The sequence below is a fragment of the Nyctereutes procyonoides genome, unplaced genomic scaffold (genome assembly GCF_905146905.1).
Source record: "Nyctereutes procyonoides isolate TBG_1078 unplaced genomic scaffold, NYPRO_anot_genome, whole genome shotgun sequence".
Taxonomy (NCBI): domain Eukaryota; kingdom Metazoa; phylum Chordata; class Mammalia; order Carnivora; family Canidae; genus Nyctereutes; species Nyctereutes procyonoides.
In genome coordinates this window covers 5,823,624-5,845,419 of record NW_026575052.1, presented here as the reverse complement: position 1 = coordinate 5,845,419, position 21,796 = coordinate 5,823,624, and the positions used below count along the sequence as shown (strand labels likewise).

At 54.5% G+C, this 21,796-nt stretch overlaps 1 protein-coding gene across 1 annotated transcript; it reads left to right on the top strand.

Moving 5' to 3' along the window:
- The first annotated feature begins 1,033 nt into the window (after positions 1-1,033).
- TAS1R2 (taste 1 receptor member 2) lies at positions 1,034-20,063 on the top strand. Its single transcript, XM_055331432.1, has 6 exons — positions 1,034-1,215; positions 2,710-3,010; positions 4,397-5,167; positions 9,548-9,757; positions 17,882-18,005; positions 19,141-20,063. Exons 1-6 carry the CDS (start codon positions 1,034-1,036, stop codon positions 20,061-20,063), a joined length of 2,511 nt encoding a protein of 836 aa, XP_055187407.1.
- Positions 20,064-21,796: the final 1,733 nt, after the last annotated feature.

Genomic DNA, 21,796 nt, shown 5'->3' with positions numbered 1-21,796 from the left:
GGCTCCCGCTGGGCCACACGTCCTCAGGGCTGGCAGGGACCGATGCAACAGTACCTGCACAGGGTCTGTGATCCACATGGGTGCCAGGTCTGCGGGCACCCTCCCCCCTCCATCCCACTGCTTGGCGGTGGCCCCCTTGACTTTGTGGAAATCTGCACCTTTCCTTTTTGACAGTACGCCCGCCCCTTGGCGCACGTGGGGTGAGACCCCCAGAGCAGGGGGGTCATTTAGCAGAGCCAAGCGACGGATGGTTGGCCTGACAGGTGGCACCTGCCCCCTGCTCCCCTCCCATTGTCTTTGCTGCTGTTTTTTTTTTTTTTCTTAAAGGCGGGAACTTCCTGATGTAATATGTTGTGGAGATGAAGAGCCAGGCCCTAGAATCTGACTGTGGGATTTAAATCCCAGCTTTGCAGGCAGTGCAACCCGGGGGAGGGGGGTTAGACTTCTTTGTGCCTCCGTTTCCTCATCTGTGAAATGGGTCTGGCACCAGCCCTGCTTATCATGAGCATTAAACGAGATGGTGAACGGCAAGCACGCAGCATGATGCCTGGTTCTTACTGCCAGGGGCTGCTGCTTCTGGAACACCTGCTATGGGGCCGATGCTACCCATGAATTACTGTGTGCCAGGCTCAGCTTGGGCTCCATTTGCCAGACTACTCTGCCCCCTTGGATGAGTACCTGGGTCCTTTGCTCCCAAACGTTGGCGACGTCGGGGCATGAGACCTGTCCTCATTCGAGTGGCAGAAGGCTATAGGGAGTGTCCAAGTGAGCAGGACATGCTTTCTCTACTTCCAGGTGGGATTCTCCTAGACCACCCAGGTCCCACCATACCCTAGGAAGGGGCCATCCTAGTTCCGGCCCCTTCCTTTCCCCCCAGAGTTCGCAAACCTCTCCACCTGTGCCAGGTGCTTTCCCCGCCCCACGGGCCACGGCGGGGCCACCATTATGTAAATGTCTGTGCAAATCCCCTGATGTCAAGCTGCCAGCTCTCTGATGAGGCAGGGCCACCTCCGGGGACCCCCACTTCCCAGCCATGGGACCCCGGGCCAAGGCGGTCTGCTCCCTATTCATCCTGCTGCAGGTCCTGGCTGAGCCGGCTGAGAACTCAGACTTCTACCTGCCTGGGGATTACCTCCTGGGTGGCCTCTTCACCCTCCATGCCAACGTGAAGGGCACCGTCCACCTCAGCTTCCTGCAGGTGCCCCAGTGCAAGAAGTGAGTCTCCAGTGTGAGGCTGGATGTGGCGATGGGGGTGGGGTGGGAAGCCTGCGCTGGTCCCGTGGTCCTCAGGGGACCAGGCCAGGACCAGGGGCTTGAAATGCTCCTCATCCATTGCAAAACCCCTCATCCTGGGTTAGCCCCACTGGCCCCCAGGGAGAACCCACACAGTTCATGCCACTAAGATCTTCGGCAATTGTGTTCTGAAACATGGAGACCTGGTTGGGCCGAAGTCACATCTCTTAATAAAGAGTTACAGGATATTTGAGCCTGGAGGGGTTGTAGAGACCGTCAAAATCACCCCCACCTACTTTGGCAAGTGAGTCCATGTCAAGGCCCGGTCTAGAAACCAAGGGTTACGCTTTTGGAAGGCAGAAACGTGGTTTTTCTGCAGCAGGTTCTCAGACCGGAGGGGAAGGTTTGCCTTTCTCTAGGGCTGTGGTTAGGTGGGTGGTGGTGCTTCCAGGACGGGAAGGATTTCCTTCACCAGTCTCATGGGGTGGTGGCATCACTCAAGATTAGGTGGACCATCTTCATGCAAGCAAGGGATTATGAATTAAAGACCTGGTGCAGGGAGGGAAGGCATTCTGAGAGAGAGGGAAAAAGGAAGGGATAAAGGTGATAAAGGGCCAACTGTAAGAAATGCACGCTTTTTGTGATGTTGGGGAAGATCATGTGCTGATTTGAGAATGGTGAGGGTGATGGTGCCGTGATGGTACCAGGCACATTGTTGAACGTTCTGATGCCTGTGATAATGGTGGGGAGACCAGTGAAGTAACGGTGGTGATGGTGGTGATGTTGATAGCATTGATAACAGTCATACTGGTGATAATGCAAATGGTGAAGAGTATGGTGATGATGATGGTGGTGGTGATGGCGGTGATGATGGCGATGATGGTGATGAAGATGATGGTGGTAATGATGGGGATGGTAATGGTGGTGAGGATCGTTGTGGTGGTGGTGATGGTGATGAAGATGATGGTGGTGAGGGGGATGGTGGTGATGGTGGTGATGAAGATGATGGTGCTGGTGTGATGGTGCTGGCAGTATTGGTAGTGGTGGGCACAGACATGTGGTCACAGTGATGGCAGTGGTGATGATATTGTTCATAGGAATAGTAGGTGCATGATGTGACAGTGATGATAGCGATGGCAGACATTGTAGTGGGTAATGGTGATTGTATCCGTGGACATTGGTAGAGTGGTGGTAGATCATAGGGATGGTGGTAGTGGTGACAATGGTAGTGATTGATGGTAGCCACAAGGATCATAATGCCAGAGGTGGTCATAGGGATGATGGTGAACCTAGAGATGTGGTATGGAATGGTGACCACGATGTGATGATAAAAATACCAGAATATCCTGGAATGGTGCTTTCTTGGATAACTCCTGGGTTTTCGTCTGGTAGGCAGAGGAAACAAGCAGGCTCTCCCAGTCCTGCCCCTTCCCACTCTGGACCTGCTTCCTACCCCACCCTCCATGGCTTCCCCAGGTATGAAATGAAGGTGTTGGGCTACAACCTGATGCAGGCCATGCGCTTTGCGGTGGAAGAGATTAACAACCGCAGCGACCTGCTGCCCGGCGTGCTGCTGGGCTATGAGATAGTGGATGTCTGCTACATCTCCAACAACGTCCAGCCCGTGCTCTACTTCTTGGCACGGGAGGACTACTCCCTGCCCATCCAGGAGGACTACAGCCACTACGTGCCCCGTGTGTTGGCGGTCATTGGCCCTGACAACTCCGAGTCCACCACAACTGTGGCCCATTTCCTCTCACTCTTCCTCCTTCCACAGGTGAGGCCCTGGCTCCTGGGGGAAGGAGCTGGGGAGGGGGCAGAGGAGGGGTTGTCTAGAGGGCTCGCTTCCCCCCACTGGTCATGAGGGGAGAAGGAGGTGGGAAGCCAGGTCAGGATGTCAGCCCCAACCCTGGGAGGGAAGCCTGGCCTATTCATGAGAAGCTTAGGCTTTGGAGACAGACAGACCTGGGCATGCATCTTGGCTCTGAGTCTTGGCCATTTTGAGTCATCGAGCAAATCTCTTAACTCTTCTGAGCTTCAGCTTCCCCACTTATAAAATGGGATGATGAGAGTTCCATCCTAGGACTGTCTGAAGCTTAAAGGATTTAACCTCTGTAGGCATTTATAGGATAAAGTAGCTGGTCAATTATGTAATGGTCGTTATCTAAGGCACCTTGCACAGAAATGAAAACCCAGAATATGCTCAATATTATCCTGTACAGTTGCCTAGTACAGGGTCTGCCAACATAGTAGGTCCTCAAAAAAATGCCATTAGTATTAGTACTATTATTGTAAGCGTCATCATCATCATGATCGAAAATGCCTCAACCAGTTTTAGTTGATCTAAAACTTCAACACATTAAAGAGCAGCTAGCGCAAGAAGACTTGGCACACAGTAGGTAGTTGCAAATACTGTATTTTTGCTGACATTTTTATTATGCAAAGCACCAAGGGTCTGACACACAGTAGGTGCCTAGTAAATGTTAATGTACTTAGGTGAGGCGTCTCGTTCAGGACTAAACTCATTCTTTCATTCCCTTAACAAATATTTATTGAGCTCACCCCCCAGTGGGAGAGACAGGCCATGTCAGGAAACGCATGATAGGGCTGCTGGAAAGTGAGAAGTGCCGTGCACAAAGGTAAAAGGCAAAGAGGGTGAGGGTGAGGGGGGCTGGAAGGGTCGGTGGACAGATGGAACGGGGAGAGGGAGGCTGCAGTTGCAAGCAGGGTGGTCGGGTGAGCCTCACTGGCAATTGGACAAAGGCTTGAGGGAGGTGAAGGGGTGAGGGAGGTACGGAGGTGTCTGGGAGAAGAGCCCTCAGGAAGAGGGGGCAGAGAATGCAGAGGCCGGCAGGTGCCTGGATTCGCTCATGGAACCAGGGAGCAGAACTGGGACCCGGGAGAGACTAGGAGGAGATGAAGTCAGGGAGGTGAGGGCTGGGGTCAGTGATGGAGCCCCTTGGGGGCCCCTGAAGGACTCTGTCCCTGCGTGACCTTCGGAGCTATTGAAGGGTTTTCAAGTGCCTGCCGGGTCACCTGGCGGCCGCCACATTCAGCAGAGACTGTAGGGGGAAGGGTGGGGGGATGCTTTGGTGGCCCAGGCGGGGCGGTGGTGGCCTGGTGAGGCCGTAGCTCATGCGCTGGCAGGGGTCCCCTCCCGCAGATCACCTACAGCGCCATCAGTGACGACCTGAGGGACAAGCAGCGCTTCCCGGCCCTGCTGCGCACAGTGGCGGGCGCGGATCACCAGATCGAGGCCATGGTGCAGCTCCTGCTCCACTTCAACTGGAACTGGATCATCGTGCTAGTGAGCAGCGACGACTACGGCCGCTACAACAGCCAGCTGCTCAACGATCGCCTGGCCACCCGCGACATCTGCATCGCCTTCCAGGAGACGCTGCCCATGCCGCAGCCCAACCAGGTGGTGACGGAGTGGGAGCGCCAGCGCCTGGAGGCCATCGTGGGCAAGCTGCAGCAGAGCTCGGCGCGCGTCGTCGTGCTGTTCTCGCCAGACCTGATCCTGCACAACTTCTTCCGCGAGGTGCTCCGCCAGAACTTCACGGGCGCCGTGTGGATCGCCTCCGAGTCCTGGGCCATCGACCCGGTTCTGCACAACCTCACCGAGCTGCGCCAAACCGGCACCTTCCTGGGCGTCACCACCCAGAGCGTGCCCATCCCGGGCTTCAGCGAGTTCCGCATACGCCGCACCCCGGTCAGGCTGCCTGAGCCCAACAGGACCAGCCTGGAGGCCACCTGCAACCAGGAGTGCGACACCTGCCAGGACACCACCGCGTCCTTCAACAGCATCCTCACGCTCTCCGGCGAGCGCGTGGTCTACAACGTATACTCGGCTGTCTACGCCGTGGCCCATGCATTACACAGCCTCCTGGGCTGCACCCAGGCCTGCTCCAAGGACGTGGTCTACCCCTGGCAGGTGAGGCCCACCCCGTGGAAGGGCAGGCATAGAGTGGTTGCCATGGAGACGCTGGGTGCACCTGCTGGGCTCTAGCCTTCCCATCTCATTCTGGGTTCTGGGCAAACTGGCGGGAGAGGTCATGGGACATGCCCTGCCCTCCAGACACATAGAACCAGAAATCCTTCATGGTGACAAAACTCCTTTAAAAAAAATGTAATCATTGCCGTCCAAGGTGGCCTGTCCTGGGAGGAGAATTGGGTGAAATTCCCTGGAAGGGAGCCTGGCAGGCCGTGGGGGCCCCAGGTCCCCTGCCATTTCTCCGTGTAAGAGGCCTCGGGGGCCACTTGTGTACTCCCTCCTCTCTCTGAGGCCCTACTTGAGGTTTATGCACCTCCTTTCGTTCCAGGTTTGTGTTGTCTGGATTCCGAGCTGGAATTTAAACCTGTGTTTTTCTGACTTGCACTTACACACACGCACACCCAATCAGGAAACCCTCATGGGGGTGGGAGGTTTTACTGAGGATCAGAGGAGCAGAGGGGATTCACATCAGAGACGTACACCTCATACCTAATAACCCGGCATCTCTGTGCTTGAATGGCTCCTTGGCTTTTTCGTGGTTTAAGGTTCAGGCACTCCTCCAACCCTTGCCTATATTCTGTCTTTATTCTCTGCTTCCTCCCCTTTTTCTGGATCCCCGATCCCCAAATACCTGTGCACTTCCTTCCCAGAGCAACCTCACTCTTTAAAAAAATCCCTCCTCCTTCCCTTAATCTATTTATTTGTACCTCTGACCCACAATCTCAGAGCCTAACCTTGCAACCCTAAGAGCTTATTTTCTCTAAAAATGCAGTTATTCTTTAAAAGGAATTCTAGTGCCAGCCAGCTAGGCATTGTATTTTATTATGGGTGCTGCTGTGTTAATAATACACGTAATTATCATGGGTGCTTTACTGTTTATTTGAGCATCAGTAGGCCCCGAGGGGCTGGTATACATCGCCCTACCCTGTGGCCGTCCTATGAGGTTGATAATCTACAGAGAGGAGGACTGAGACAGGGAGCCAAGGTGACCCAGCGGTGATGGTTTCAGAGGGAAGCCGCAGACCCCAGCTTTGAGCCCTGGTGGGCCCTTTGACCCCATCGTGGTTTTCCCACTGTGCTCTTCAGCTCTCCCAGGCACAAGTGCCAAGAGCTATGATGAAGGACCGGTCAACTTCTTCCCTCTCCTAACAGTGGAGACCAGAGAGCACCAATCGTAGCAACCAGAACACCCTGCCCATTTACTGCACACGCACTATGTGCAGGCCCTGGCTGGGCCCTGTGGAAGCACCAGACCGTCCCCCTAGGAGGACGGGGACTCTGTCTCTGCTGAGTGCAGCAGGAGGGAAGACTTGCACTGTGGCGGCAGTGGGTTGGTGGCGGGGGAGCGGTGTGCAAGTCACTAGGAGCGAGAGGGGCCAGGAAGGCATGGGACATTCCAGGAGGGGACCGGTGGCCTGGTCGTGTGCTCAGCTCACTGTGGCCGAAGAACGGGGCAGGAGGGGAGCCGCAGGTGACATCGGAGGACATTCTGTGCCCGATGAAGTTGGTGGTGCTTTGTTCTGGACCCAGGAGGAGCCCACGGAGAGTTTCAAGCCAAGCACTGAGATGCTGTTTTTGAGACAATTCATCAGATCAGGTTGGGGTTGAGGCGGCAGGGGGATAGGGACAGGAAGCAGGGAGCCCCGCTCATCCTATGCAAATGTCACCCAGGGTTTCCACTGGTGTGAACAGTGTCACCATGGGAATTAGGAAATGATGCCTTTTTGTGCGGACACGTTGGACCAGATGCCTTTGGCTTTGGGTGGACGCTGCCCTACAACAGGTGCATGGCTTGGTGGGGCGGGGGAGCTGGGCTCCAGCTGTCTTTCCCCTTTGCCCTAACGGGCCCCCCACCCTGACGCTGGGTCATGCCATGCCACCTTGTCGATTTTTGTGATAAAACCTCAAATTTTTATTGTCTATTTATTTGCTTTCTTGTTTATTCACTATTCCCTACCCCACCCCCACCCCCAAATGTAGGCCGAGAAAGCAGGGACCTTCCTTCTTCCTTCCTTCCTTCCTTCCTTCCTTCCTTCCTTCCTTCCTTCCTTCCTTCCTTCCTCCTTCCTTCCTCTTTCTTTTCTTCTTTCTTTTTCTTCTTTCCTCTTTCTTCTTTAAGATTTTATTTATTTGAGAGAGAGAGAGAGAGCATGAGTAGGGGTGGGGGAGGGACAGAGGAGGAACGAGAAGCAGACTCCCTACTGAGCAGGGAGCCCAATGCTGGGCTCGATCCCGATCCCGGGACCCAGAGGTCATGACCTGAGCCGAAGGCAGATGCTGAACCAACTGAGTCACCCAGGCGCCCCAAGCAGGGACCTTTCAATCCTATTTAGTGTCGTATCCCGAGCTGCTGGAACTGGGTCTGGGTCAGAGCTGACGCTCAGTGACTGTTTATTGAATGAATTAATGAATGAACAGAGGAGCAGTTACTGTGTGCTAACCCCTTATGTGATTTGCCATCTACCCCCAGACACGCTGTGAGTAGACACTGTTACTTGATGATTGTTCTCCCACATTAGGTCTAGAGAAGTGACGATCACCCAGCTGGGGAGTGGCCAGGGCAGCGGCGGGGCGTGGGAGGGATGGGGTGGTAATGAGGCACAAGGGCAGGAGCAGTGGGGATGGAGAGGCCTCAGGTCACTGGGATACTCGAGGATGGAGGCTGGGAGGTCATGCTGCCCGTGGTGTTGGGGGGCTGGGGGTGCACTCGGGGGCACGCTGGGGAAATCCAGGCTGGCAGAGGGCAGAGGGCTTTGGTGGTCCCAGGGAAACTGTTCAGCAGGTTATGGAATCATAGAGGGTGGGGGTTGCAAGGTCTTAGAATCTCCAGGTCCAATATTTTTGTTTTACAAATGGGGGGTGGGGATGGCGCCCTTGTGGCATTTGCCACGTGCTCGCCATCCCGGCATCTCAGGTACAGTCCCTCTGTCCATCTGTCGGGGGGCAGAGCTTGGTACTTAGGTTTGAATCCCAGCTTTGCCACCACTAGCTCTGCAACCTTGGGCAGGTTATTTAATGCATCCGGGCCTTGGGTTTCTCATGTGCTAAGCAGAAGGAACGCTATGCACCGTGCTGAGCTCTGGAGGGGACTGACCGCGCTGTGTGTCCGTGACCTGGTGCAGATAGAAGCTCCATGTCTTCCTCTTTCTCCTCCTCCATGTCTGACACCAGTGTCTGGACAGTGATAATCCAGGCCTCCTCCCCCTCAGGAGAGTTGCAGGGAGGATCCTTTCTGACCCCTCCATCAGAGCCCTGGAATCCGGGGTTGCTCAGCCCAGCCTGGCCAGGTCAGTGTGGGGATGTGGCCTGGCCACCAGGACCTGGCTCCCTATGGACCTCCACCATTCTCACCCCTGCCAGAGGCCCACCACCTGCGAGGAGCCTCCCTCCTCTCAGCTCCCGAGACCATTGCCCCCAGTCGCAGCACCATGTGCAAATTCCAGAGACTTCCAGAGCCTGACTCTGCAGTCAGGGTGGGAAGAAGGCGAGGGCCCGAATCCCTTGGCTAACTGTGTGTCGGTCCCCGAAGGGAGGTCCCCCAAGATACAGCCCAATAGACTCTCATTTATGGTGGGAAAATCTAGGAGCCAGATTGATGAAATATCTAAGTTGGAAGTTCCTTCAAGGGGTCAGCACAGAGGTTCAGTGACTTGCCCAAAGTCACACAACAAATTGAGGAAAGAGCTCAGATTGGAATTCAGGCCAGAGGATGCCCAGTCCAAAGCATGTTCCAGTTTGTACCAGCTTCTGCATGCTCAGAGCGACGGGGGACGATGACATGGGGAGAGACTGGAGGCTGGCCTCTAACTATGGGGAGGCAGGAAGCCCCCAGGGGGACAGGGGCAGGTGCAGCTGACCAGGGCAGGTGAGGGAGGCAGTGGACTTGAGCTCAGCTATGGGTCCCCGAGGGGTGGCCGAGTGGCTTCCAGGGAGAAGGAATAAGATCAACACTTCGGCGGGAGGTGAGTACTTACTCGTGTTCAGGCACCGTGCTAAGTTCCCAACATAGGTAAACTCTCATTTGTTGCCTCCGAGCCCAGGAGACAGGGTTTTTGTCGTCTTGCTTTGCTGAAGAGGAAACTGGGGCTCACAGAGGTCAGGCGACAGGTGCAAGGCCTCATAGCAGGTGGCAGAGCTGGTGTCTAAACCCAGAGTATCCGATCCCAGAGCTGGAGCTCTCAGCCACCACCTCCCGGGTGGCCCCCTTCTCAGTCCTCTTGCCCTCTTGTCCCCATGTGGAAGTCAGGCTGGGGGGATGGGAAAATTTCCCCCGGGTCCGGCCCCAGCTCTGATGCCAGCCTTTCCCTTTGGCCCTTCTAGCTCCTTAAGGAAATCTGGAAGGTCAACTTCACCCTCCTGGGCCACAATGTCTTTTTTGACAAGCAAGGGGACGTGCTCATGCCCATGGAGGTCATCCAGTGGCAGTGGGACCTGAGCCAGAACCCTTTCCAGAGCATCGCCTCCTACTACCCCAAGCTGCGGCAGCTCAAGGCCATCCACAACATCTCCTGGCACACCGCCAACAACACGGTCAGCTCTCTGAGGGCTGGGGCTGGGCACCGGCTCACCCTGGGGTGGCGAGGGCCCTCTGGACCCGAGATCCGTCACTGACAGCTGGGTGGGGGGGGTTTGTGCACTGGGGGGGGGGGCGCGTCTAGGCCTTGTCCCTCCCATTGATAAGGCCTAGGGTTTCTGGCTCCCCGAGACCCAGGGGCTCAGGGGCTGTGCCCAGTGAACGTGTGCTGGACACGCGTGTGCTAAGGACTCAGCTCTCACGTCAACCATTGCTGGTGCTCCCTGTACAGTAGCTGTACCCTCAGCTGCGTCTGACACCTGTCGTTCCAAAGCTCCTCTGTTTTACCCTCTTAGATGCATAACAAGCTGTCAGAGTGGTGTTGGTGTGTGGGGACAGACAGGGACCCAGCCTCGTGCGGAGGGGGAGGGGATACAGAAGCTCCAAGAGCCTTCCTCATCTGCATCCTCTCCCCGCCCCATTCCCTTTATCCTTAGTTCCCGGGGTGCTTGGTGCTGCCGTTTCCGAGCGTGGGGATTTCTATGGAGTTGGTTGGGTGGGGGTCTTGATTAGTTTGCTGCCCACCGAGGACTACAGTCTGGGGGGGCGTAAACCCAGACATGTAATCTCGTGGTTCTGGGGCCTGGCAGTCCGACAGCAGTGTCAGCAGAGTTGGTTCCTTCTGAGGGCTGTGAGGGAGAATGTTCCGGGCCTCTCTCCCAGCTTCTGGTCATTTGCTGGCCTTTGCTGGCTTTCCTTGGTGGGGGTGGTCCCGCCTGACCTCTGCCATCACCCCCATATGACATTCTCCTTGTGGGTGAGTCGGTCTCCAAATCCCCCCTTTTGTAACGACATGGGTCGTATTGGAGTAGGGGCCCACCCCACTCCACTAGGGCTTCATTTTAGCTCATTACATCTGTAACAATCCTATTTCCAAATAACATCACATTTGGAGGTCCTGGGGGTTCAGACTTCAGTCTATGAATTTTGAGGGGACACGATTCAACAAATAACAGCATCTTCGCTCGGGTTTCTCCCAGAAAGCAGAGCCTGAGGCAAGGGTTGATGTGCAGATAGTTTATCCCAGGATATGCTCCACGGGAACAAGAGTAGGTGATGGGGGAGAGGTCATTAGGAGCAGAGGAATGTTCTCAAGCTGGGCACCGCTGCGAGCTCAGTGTTAGCAGGACCTTCTGAAGGGCCACTTTAGAATGACCCCCAAGGGAGGGAAGGGGGTGGGATGGGTCCATGGGTCTGTACTGCCCCCACCTCCTGTGGTTGGGGGTCACCCCAAGGGGCGTTAACTCCCTGTGCTTCCGGGTCACAGATATATGAGTGCCCAGCAGTTTCCCATGAGCATCTCATGCCACGGCCCCGGGGCAGAGAGAGAAGGAGACTGAGTGTCGCTTAGATGAGGTGCTGACAGGCAGCGCCTGCATGGAGTGGTTGCTGTGCCGTAGCAGGAATAAAAGGAGGTGGGCCTGAGAAAACGTGAGGGAGCCCACAGAGACGTCTACTCCTCGCTGCTCTCACTGCGATGATGTCCCTCCCTGACCCAGTGGGGTGGAGCCTGGAGGGCAGCAGCCAGCCCAGTGCCCTCACCGGGAGCTGAGCGGACCTCCCAACAGGCCCTGCTGCTGCAGTGGGGTCCCCGGTGGAGCGTCTACTCATGCCTCCCTCCTGCCACCCACCCCGGAGTGTCCTTCGCCCTCAGCCACTTGGCCGCTGGGGTGATCCAGACATTCGTCCCCAGGTGTCTGAGCCCCTGGTCATCTTGTCCTTGCTGGCCTGTGGCTGTGGCAGTTGTCCAGCGGCAGTAACGACTGGGCCACCGCAGCCAATCTCCCGGATCCCAGACCTACTCCTGCCCGCCCTCCTGTGTGCCAGCGACTGGCTCCTCTTGCTCTTCCGAGTCACTTACCTCCTCCTTCCTTGGCTGTCTTGTTCGCTGGCATGGGGCCCCTGAAATGACCATGGGGGCAGCAGACAGCCTTTGCTGTCTGCTGATGGAACCATTCCCTATTTGGAGGACAGAAGCTGCGTTCTAGCAAGAGTCCGGGCTTGAGGGGATGAGACCCTCCAGTCCCCCGGTAAGCCCCCGAGACCAATCCTTCCGTGGTTGCTGAACCCCCGTATTCTAGCTGTTGGGGTCACAGTGCTATGTACCAACCTCCCATTCAGTGCTTACACCTCATCCTATAAGGCAGTGGCCCTACTCCCAAGATGGTGTCCCCAAGCGGGTACCCGACCTGAGCCCTTAGTGTGCCATCCCGTCATTCTAATAGGTTGGGTACATCTAGGCGACTGGTATATGTTGGGACCAGTGGATCCGGAGGTCACATGCCTGTGTCACATGCCCCCTTGGCCATACAATGGGTCTTTTGTCTGATGTGATGTTTGAGTTGTGACGCTAACTCATTCAGTCGTATGTCTTTGGATCACGGCTCTGCCCTGCGGACAGGGGAGGCGAGTGGCGCATCAGTGGATTCCTCGGGGAAGAAGACAAGACACCCGACATTGTAGACGTGCCTGCGTCTGTGTGGAGTGGAGGCAAATCCAGGGCTCAGCGTGGTCTCCGGGCTGCAGAGTGAGGTGCTCAGCAGTAGCACCAGCTATGCCGACTACGGTGGGGGGGGGCCTCTGCAGCATCCCCGACACTGTGCCCCCTCTGTGGCCCATTGCGTGAGCCCCGGGGGGCCCAGGGTGGAGGCCAGCTGACCTGTACTGGAGGCTTCATCCTTTCTGTCTGGCTCTTATCACTCCCTGTTGCTTGGATTGGCATTCCCACGAGACTCAAAGGTCGTCGTGCTTAGTACTCACTCCCGTGGATCTCCGCACCCCCCCACCCCACCCCAAATGATCTCATTTCCATCCTTCCAGCCTTTTCCTTTCTGGGCCCTCCAAGCAACCAGCCAAGCTGCTCATCACTGCCCAGCAGCCCAGGAATATCCACACGCCAGGACCTTTCCCGTCCACGCAAAGTGAGCAAGCGCGTGCTCTGCTTGCAACTCTCTACACACAAGGGACATTGTCCCTCGTTACTGTCTTGAAAGAGGAGCTTAGTATGGCGACAGTCCATTTTAAGGTCATGCTAATATCAAGCTATGAGTGTAATACCTGTGAATCACTGATTTGAGAATTACACCTGTTCCCTCTGGCCCTGCTTTGGCCTGATCCCAAATGCACCATTTCCGTTGCATTGAGACTTGCCACTCTTCCTGCCCGACCTTAGGACTCCATCAAGGGTCATTTGACGTCCCCGAGGCCACGTGCTCATTTCCCACAAAGGCCCAGCAGGACACAGGAGCTGATTCACAAACAGTGGAAGGCATGTTGTTGCTGAATCGTGCAACTCTCTTACTGGGGCTTGCCCATCCTGCCCTGTGCATCAGCAGATCTCCCTGGCCGTGTGGCCTGAGTGGCTAGGAGAGCGGGGCCTGCAGCCAGGGTCTTCTTCGGAGTCTTTCTCTAGGCTTGTCATTCTTTACCTTGAAACCGTAAGCCGTCTGAGTCGCCTGCTGAATGTGGGTTGGAGCAGGATTTCTAAGAGTGATTTGTGCTGTCCCCCACAACTGGAGGTTCATCAAGAGTCATGCTTCTGTAAGGGCAGGAGATGGAAGATGAAATGACTTATCTTTTAGCCTAGAGAGGTTGACCTTGACCTGGAATTTCCCAGACCACGGGACCCCTAGACCCCTCACTGACATGACAGGCCTCCTCTGAATCTTTGAAAGGTTTATCGTATACGCTTATACCTGAGGATTCGCATCCTAGCTGGCCATAAAGAGTCCTTGCTACTTCCTACTCACCAGATCCTATTAGTACGATGCCATGGTTACAGCGGACCAGCATGATGTTCTGCAGAATGTCGGAGCTATCTAGTTCCGTGTAGACCAAACCCTGATGGAGAGTAGAAGAGTAAGCTTAGCTCTGCCGTAAGACCGTAAATGTTGAGACTTAAAACCATAAAAACAACTAGAAGAAAACATGGGGCACAAGTTTCATTTGAGAGCTTTCTTCTCTTTTCAGTAGTCACTGATAGCGGTCTATATTCCTCTAAGTACTGTGTTCGCTACATTCTATAAGTTTTGCTATAGATTAATTAAAAATTTTAAAAAAATATGGTAAAAAAACCCCCCATAACATCACTTTTACCACTTCAACCATTTTTTCCCCAAATTTTTAAATTGTGGCAAGATATACACAGTTTTACCATCATAACCAAGTGTATGGTTCAGTGGTGTTAGGTACGTTCACATTCTTGCGCCATCACCACCACCCTCCACCTCCAGAACGCATCACCTTCAGAACGGAAACTTTATGCCCGTTAAACACCAACTCCCCACGCCCCCTTCTCCCCAGCCCTGGAAACCACCGTTCAACTTTCTGTTTCTATGGATTTGACAAAAGAACCTCCTATAAATGGAATCACACAGTATTTGTCTTTTTGTAACTGGCTTATTTCACTTAGCTTCTCGTCCTCAGGTTCATCCGTTTTGTAGCCTGTGTCACAATTCCTTGCCTTTTCAAGATGGAAGAACCCATTCAGTCAGTGGGGTCATGATTATGAATGATCCTAATCCAATCAAAACATCACAGTTCGCTCATCTGTCCATCTGTCGATGGACATACTCGGGTTGCTCCTACCTTTAAGCTATTGTGAACAATTCTGCTATAAACGTGGGCGCCCAGACATCTCCTTGAGAGTCTGCTTTCAATTCTTTTGAGTATCCACCCAGAAGTGGAAGCTGGATCATGTGTTCGTTCTATTTTTAAATTTTTTGAGGAACCCCCATATTGTTTGCCACAGTGGCGGCATCATTTTGCATTCTCAGCCACGGACAGGAGATTCTAGTTCCTCCATATCCTCACCAACACTGGTTATATTCTGGTTTTGTTTATTTGTTTATTTGTTTTTGTTTTTGTTTTTAATAGTAGCCATCCTAATGCGTGTGGGGCGGTCTCTTGCTGTGGTTTTGATTTGCATTTTCTTTTTTTTTTTAAAGTGCTTAGCAAAGATCTGCATCTTTTTTTTTAAATTTTTATTTATTTATGATAGTCACACACAGAGAGAGGCAGAGACACAGGCAGAGGGAGAAGCAGGCTCTATGCACCGGGAGCCCGACGTGGGATTCAATCCGGGGTCTCCAGGATCGCGCCCTGGGACAAAGGCAGGCGCTAAACCACTGCGCCACCCAGGGATCCCTGATTTGCATTTTCTGACTGCTGATTGAGCATCTTTTTGTGCTTATTCGTTGTTTGTATCTCTTCCTTACAGAAATCTCTATTCGGGTCCTCTGTCCCTTTGTTGTTGGTTTTTTTTTTTTTTTTTTTTTGATTTTTGTTTTTTCCTCTGTCCCTTTGTGAATTAAGCCATTCTGTTCTAGGAGTTCTTTATATATTCTGGATACTAATCCCTTGTCAGATATATGATTTGCAAATATTGTCTCCCATTCTGCGTGTTGCCTTTTTACTCTCTTGGTAATATCATCTGAGGGACAAGAGTTTTAAATGTTCATGAAGTCCTATCCAGGACACCACTGCCAGCTCCAGCATCATGACACTCGGGCCCTATGTTTTGTTTTCTTCTAGTTGTTTTTATGATTGTAAGTCTCCCATTGAAGTCATGGTTCCATTTTGAGGTGATGGTGTGTCGTGTTAGGTCTAACCGTATCCTTTTGTATGTGGATATCCAGTTTTCCCAGTACCATTCATTGGAAAAATGATTCCCCTCTGCACCCCTCCCCCCACCACCCCACTGAATGGTCTTGCAACTCTTGTCAAAAACATAATTTGACTCTATATGTGAGGGTTTGTGTCTGGATTCTCTATTCTGGTTTATCGGTCTGTATGTCTGTCTTTAAGGCAGCACCATGTTGCTTTGATTACTGTAGCTTTGCAGTACGTGTTGAAATCAGGAAATGTGAGTCATCCAGCTTTGTTCATCTTGGAGATTGCTTTGGGGACCCCGGGTCTCTTGAGATTTTTCTGAATTTTAGGGTAGGTTTTTCTATTCCCGCAAACAAAAAGAATCATTGGGATTATGGTAGGGATTACATTAAATCTGCAGATTGCTTTGGGTGGTATTGACATTGTCGCCGTGTCGAGTCTTCCAAGGCATGAATGTGGAATGTCTTTCCATTTACTTAGGTCCTAATTTCTTTCGGAAATGTTTTGAGCTTTTTGAGCTCTTCTCCTCTGTTTCACCATTGCCTGTTTAGCGAGAACCACCACCGTTTGCCACCTGAGCTATTGTGACAGCATCCTACCTGCTCCCTGGCTTCTGCTCTGGCCCCTCACGGTTTAAACTCATCATGGAACCTGGGACAATCCTGTTAAAAGGGACTCAGATCCTGTCATTCCTCTGCATGGAATCCTTGCCTTGTTTCTCATTTCACTCAGAGTGAAAGTCCAAGTATTTCGACGTGACCTCTTTGAACTAATCTGCTGCTGCCCTTCATGTTGGTGCTCAAGCGACACGGGGCTTGCTGCTCAGTGACCATGCCACGTCCCTCTTGGCCATGGGGCCTTTGCACAAGCTGTTCCCTCGGCCTGTGCAGATCTCCTTGTGGCTTGGTCCCTCACAGCCATTAGGTTTCTGCTCTCGTGTCAGCCGCTCAGTGAGACCACCCTTGCCCACCTTGTTCGATTTTGCAACCAGCCCCTCCTTTGCGTTCCACCCCCCCCTGCATGGCTCTGCTTTTCCTCCTGGTATTTATCACCGCTTGTCAAGTTACATATTCAGATGTGAATTGTGTCTTTTCCCTGTGAAGGTATTGATTCCTTGGGAACAAAGACGGGGCCTTGTTTGATTCACTGCTGTATTTCCAGTGCCTGGCTCAGTGCTTTTTTCAATGAATGAATGAATGAATGAATGAATGGAGTGAGTGAATGAATAGCAGGTTGAGAGTCCATGAGTAAGAGAGGGTTAAGTTGGTTACTTAGGGAAGAGTGAAGAGATGAGTTTGGGAGGTGGTGGGGTTGTGGGGGGAGGATACATGGCAAGGGGGTGGTAAGGTGTAGGTGTGGACAAGGTGCTCACGTGTCTTGGTGTGCACGTGTGTGGTCCTGTTGGAGGCAGAGAAGACCCCTGACAGCCTGGAGAGGCTGGCGGGGGATCAGATGTTTTATTTTGGCTGATGGAGAGTCTCTGAGGTTCTTCCAGGAACAAGAAAGCAGGAGAACAAGACGTCTGGAGGTGTCATCTGATGACCGTGTGCAGGAGGGATGACGGGGTGGAGCAGGAAGGCAGGTGACCTCTCAGAGGCAAGAAAGGAGGGGTTCTGGGGCCAAGTGGTCCCACTGCGGCTCCCCTTGTGTGGGCCCCGGCCCTTCATACGCGTGCTCTCATAACACCCTCCTGTTTGGGCATCAGGATGATTTTTGTGCCACCTGAATCTGGTCGGGCTGCTCCCCCACTCAGGAACGATGGCTTCCCACTGCCCCTCCATCCTTAGCGTGCCATACAGGAGCCTCCAGGATATGGCTCTCCCACCTTGCACACTTCTCCCGGTCCCTGCTGACTCCCTTCCATCCCCCAGCCTCATTGCCTTTACTGTTCCCTCTGCTTGTAATTCATCTGTGTGTTCACTAAACCGGGAGGGTGGGGGGGTGGGTCCTCTATTCTACAGAAATTGAGCGGTAAGAACAAGATACATGGCCACTGCCTACCTGCTCTTATTCAGCTGAAAACCCCTGCCGCTCCGCAAAGGCTGTGCCAGACTCTTAGATACACATGGCAGAAAGTGGTGTAAGCACAGAGTGAAGTCGTTGCTTCCCATCATTGAAAACTCCGGGGGTAGACCATGAGACTTCAGGCACGGATGGATCCAGGGTCTTTCTCCAGAGGGCAGTCCTTTCCTTGGGAGTGCTCCCCCTCCATGGAGGCAGGTGGCTGCTGGCAGCCCCAGAGTCACATCCTGTCTGTTTGGCAACCTCAGGAAGTCTCCGTCTCAACGGTTAGATGCTGTCATGGGAAGAAGGTGGATCAGGTGTCAGGCAGGCCAAACTAAGAGGGTCCCTACAGACGTCCAGTTCTAATGGCAACTCCTGCTCCTTCCCCATCCCAGATGGGTGCCAGGCTTCCCTTCCCAGAGCATCCTGCTGGTTGGTCTCAGGGGCTCTTGTCCTCCTCCCTCCAGATCCCCGTGTCCATGTGTTCCAAGGACTGCCATCCTGGCCAAAGGAAGAAGCCTGTGGGCATCCACTCCTGCTGCTTCGAGTGTATCGACTGCCTTCCTGGCACCTTCCTCAACCGAACTGCAGGTGGGTTTTGAGTATACACCCTCAGCCCTGCCCTGCTCTGAGAGCAGGGTCTCTGGAGTCTCCCCCACAGGATGTAAGTGTCCAAAGGCCAGGGACCATGTCTGATTCCAGTGTATCTCCCTAGGAGTTGGTGTAGAGAAAAATCTTCAACGCTCGCTGCTAGGGAGGGTGGGAGAAGGAACAGCCCTCCATCAGGCAAGGCTGGCACTGGTCCCCACTCCACGCACATGTAGCTGAGGGCTCAGGGGTGTCAGACCAGAGGATGTCCATTGGATGGATGGATGGATGGATGGATGGATGAGTGGGTGAATGAATGAATAAATGAATGTCTCTGTCCATAGAGGAAATGTTTCTGGCAGACGGGGACAGGATCTGGTTTATCTCTCTGACCTCCCAGTGCCTAGTGTAGTGCAGAGCGTATCATCAGTGAATTTTGATTGACATCCTTGATCAGAAGAGCTCATACCTCCCCCTATAGATCACAAACCCCGGGAAGGTGCGGACAATGCCTTCTCTCCGTCTGTTTTAGTGTTGAGCACCGTTCACAGCTGGGGCTTAAATTATTTTTTTCGTGACTTCCTCATCAGAGTGCTTACTGTGGGCCCAGCAGAGCCCAGAGCCCAGAGTAGGTGCCCAATAAAAATTTGTTGCATGATTTCACAGGCTGTTCCCTTCCCAGTTGGTCGGTAGCCTGACGGCAGGGGGCTGGCTAGGTGTCGCCCACGTCTCTGGCCTCCCACCTCAGGTGCCCATCACCCACTGTGGAGGGTGTTCGAAAAAAAAAATTGTTGAAGGAATTCTTTGGGCCAACGTGTGAATGTCTATGCCACCAGAGGGTAAGGTCTCGGGAGCAAGGAATTACAGTTGCTAGGATCCGAGTCAAGGGAACCTCGGTTCAAACCCTCTGTAATGACCACCTGGCTGAGCCTCGGGTTACTCATCTGTGAAATGGGGTTGCAGGGAAGAGCTGATGGGCCAGTGGGTGTAAGAGGTGCAGTGAGTGGTGGTGGCTAGGCCGGTAGGCATTGCCCTCAGCTCGTCCCCCCACCCCCGAGGCCTGGCCCGGGGCAGGTGCAGAGGATGGGGGTGCTGCCAAGTGGGCGAGGCTGACGGGAGCTGCCGTGGGCTCTTGCAGACGAATTTGACTGCCAGCCTTGCCCAAGTTACGAGTGGTCCCATAGGAACGACACCTCCTGCTTCAAGCGGCGGCTGGCCTTCCTCGAATGGCACGAGCCCTCCACCATCTTTGTGGTTGTGCTGACCATCCTGGGCTTCCTCAGCACCCTGGCCATCATGGTGATCTTCTGGAGGCACCTCCACACGCCCGTGGTTCGCTCGGCCGGGGGCCCCATGTGCTTCCTGATGCTGGTGCCGCTACTGCTGGCATATGCCATGGTCCCCATGTACATAGGGCAGCCCACGTTCTTCTCGTGCCTCTGGCGCCAGACCTTCTTCACCCTGTGCTTCACCATCTGCATCTCCTGCATCACCGTGCGCTCTTTCCAGATCGTCTGCATCTTCAAGATGGCCAGGCGCCTCCCGCGCGCCTACGGCTACTGGGTGCGCTGCCACGGGCCCTACGTCTTCGTGGCATCCTTCATGGTGCTCAAGGTGGTCATCGTGGCAGGCAACGTGCTGGCCACGACCGCCAACCCTACTGCGCGCCCCGACCCCGACGACCCCAATATCATGGTCCTGTCCTGCAACTACCGCAGGGCGCTGCTGTTCAACACCAGCCTGGACCTGCTCCTGTCCGTGGCGGGCTTCAGCTTCGCCTACATGGGCAAGGAGCTGCCCACCAACTACAACGAGGCCAAGTTCATCACCCTCTGCATGACCTTCTACTTCACCTCCTCCGTCTCCCTCTGCACCTTCATGTCCGTCTATGACGGGGTCCTGGTCACCATCCTGGACCTCTTGGTCACCGTGCTCAACCTTCTGGGCATCAGCTTTGGCTACTTTGGTCCCAAATGCTACATGGTCCTCTTCTACCCAGAGCGCAACACGCAGGTCTACTTCAGCAGCATGATTCAGGGCTACACCATGGGGAAGGACTAGCACCGCCCACTAGGGCTGCCCAGGGCCCAAGGGCTCAGCCGCAGGGAGATGCAGACGGGGTGGGGAGGTGGAGCTGGGTGCGGGTCGCACTTTCCCGGTAGCTGTTTGGCTTGCTAGGCCCTGCCGCCCATTCTAGGAAACCCCACTCAGGGTGGGGACCCTACTGGTCTCCCCGACAGAGATGGATTTGAGCAGCCTACAGTCTCCATCTGGTGGTCACAGCGGGTGCAGGCTCGCTCCCCTCCCTCCTGTTTGTGGGGAGCCAAGGCTGGGCTGCAGGGGCTGGGACGGGCTGGTGTCAGGGGATGTCTGCGGGGCAGCGGTGTCGGTCACTAGCTGCCCCCCTGTCTGTGCCTCACCTCCCGGCCCCCGCCCCCCCGCCCCGCCAGACTGGGATCCAGCTTCTCTGAGCAACGGCTGCGCCTCGGGGCTGCGTCATAGATGCATGTGAATAAACCTCACTTGGGTGACGCGAATGAGTTTCCTTCTTGTTTCTGGAGCGTCCCCCCTTCCCCAGAGAAAGATTTTAGTCAGAGACTTTGCTTTCTAACCCAGCATTGCCACGCCTGAGCTGTGTACTTTGGGCCAACTGCTCACTGTTCCTGAGCCTCTACGTCCGCGTCCCTACAATAGGAACAAGAGCTCCTTCCCAGGGACACTGAAGGGTCAGAGAGAATGGGCGTGGAGTGCATACAGTAGGTACTCAATAAATGCCAACCATTGCAAATCCGCATGTCCCTTTAACCACCAGGGTCAAATAGGGCCGTGTTTCATTTTTACACCCAAATGTCCATGGTACTAGCCTCCGCTGCAAACTAGGTTGGCCCTCAGCAAATTCTGGGCATCGTCTGGGGGGTGCTTGGGCCTCACACGTGCTCCAGAGCCAGCACGTGCCATGGCACCGCCACCTTGGCACCGCTGAACCCCAAAGACAGTGCGGTTCTGGGTGTGGCTGTGCCCATGCCTATCGTCCTGGGTGGCAGGATGAGCCCCGATTCTCCGTCCAGGGGTCAGAGCCGGTCTCTCACAGCTCATCCGGGAGGCAGAATTTCAGTGCTGAGGCCTCAAAGCTGCTGCCCAGAGAGGTCGAGTGACCAGCTCAGGGGTGGCCAGCTGGAAGGGGGGCGTGTGTCAGAGCCTCACTGCACTCGGGCAGAGAGACAGGCTCCCTGAAGGCTCAGTTACTGGGGTGACCTTGTGGCGGCCTCAGAACGCCCCCGGGAATGGTTTCTAGATTGGCCCGACACCCCCCTTGGCAGAAGCAACTTCCCGAAGCTCATTCACAGCCGTGAGGGCAGGACTATCTCCTTCTCGTCCTGAATTTACCTCTTTTAAAAAAACATTTTATTTATTTATTCCTGAGAGACACAGAGAGAGGCAGAGACAGAGGCAGAGGGAGAAGCAGGCTCCCTGTGGGGAACCCGATGTGGGACTCGATCCCAGGACCCCGGGATCACGCCCTGAGCCAAAGGCAGACGTTCAACCCCTGAGCCACCCAAATGCCTTGAATCTACCTCTCTCGTGCTTCAAGGTGGTGGGCGGTGGGATCTTGGTTTGAATCAAGTGGAGTTTGGGGAAACGGCCTTTACATTGTGGGGCTGCTTCTCCATCATGGCAGCGACAGGGACGCTCCCTGTTTCTCCAGGCCGAGGCTCTGGCCAGGGCTGGCCCATAGCAGGTGCTCCAGGGACGCTCGAGCAGCCAAGTCCCTGTGCGGCGCCCCCTTCCCCTCC

Coding starts and splice junctions, on each gene's coding strand:
- TAS1R2 (XM_055331432.1), top strand. CDS start 1,034: ATGGGACCCCGGGCCAAGGCGGTCTGCTCCCTATTCATCCTGCTGCAG. Junction 1,216..2,709: donor CAGGTGCCCCAGTGCAAGAA/GTGAGTCTCCAG, acceptor TGGCTTCCCCAG/GTATGAAATGAAGGTGTTGG. Junction 5,168..9,547: donor ACGTGGTCTACCCCTGGCAG/GTGAGGCCCACC, acceptor TGGCCCTTCTAG/CTCCTTAAGGAAATCTGGAA.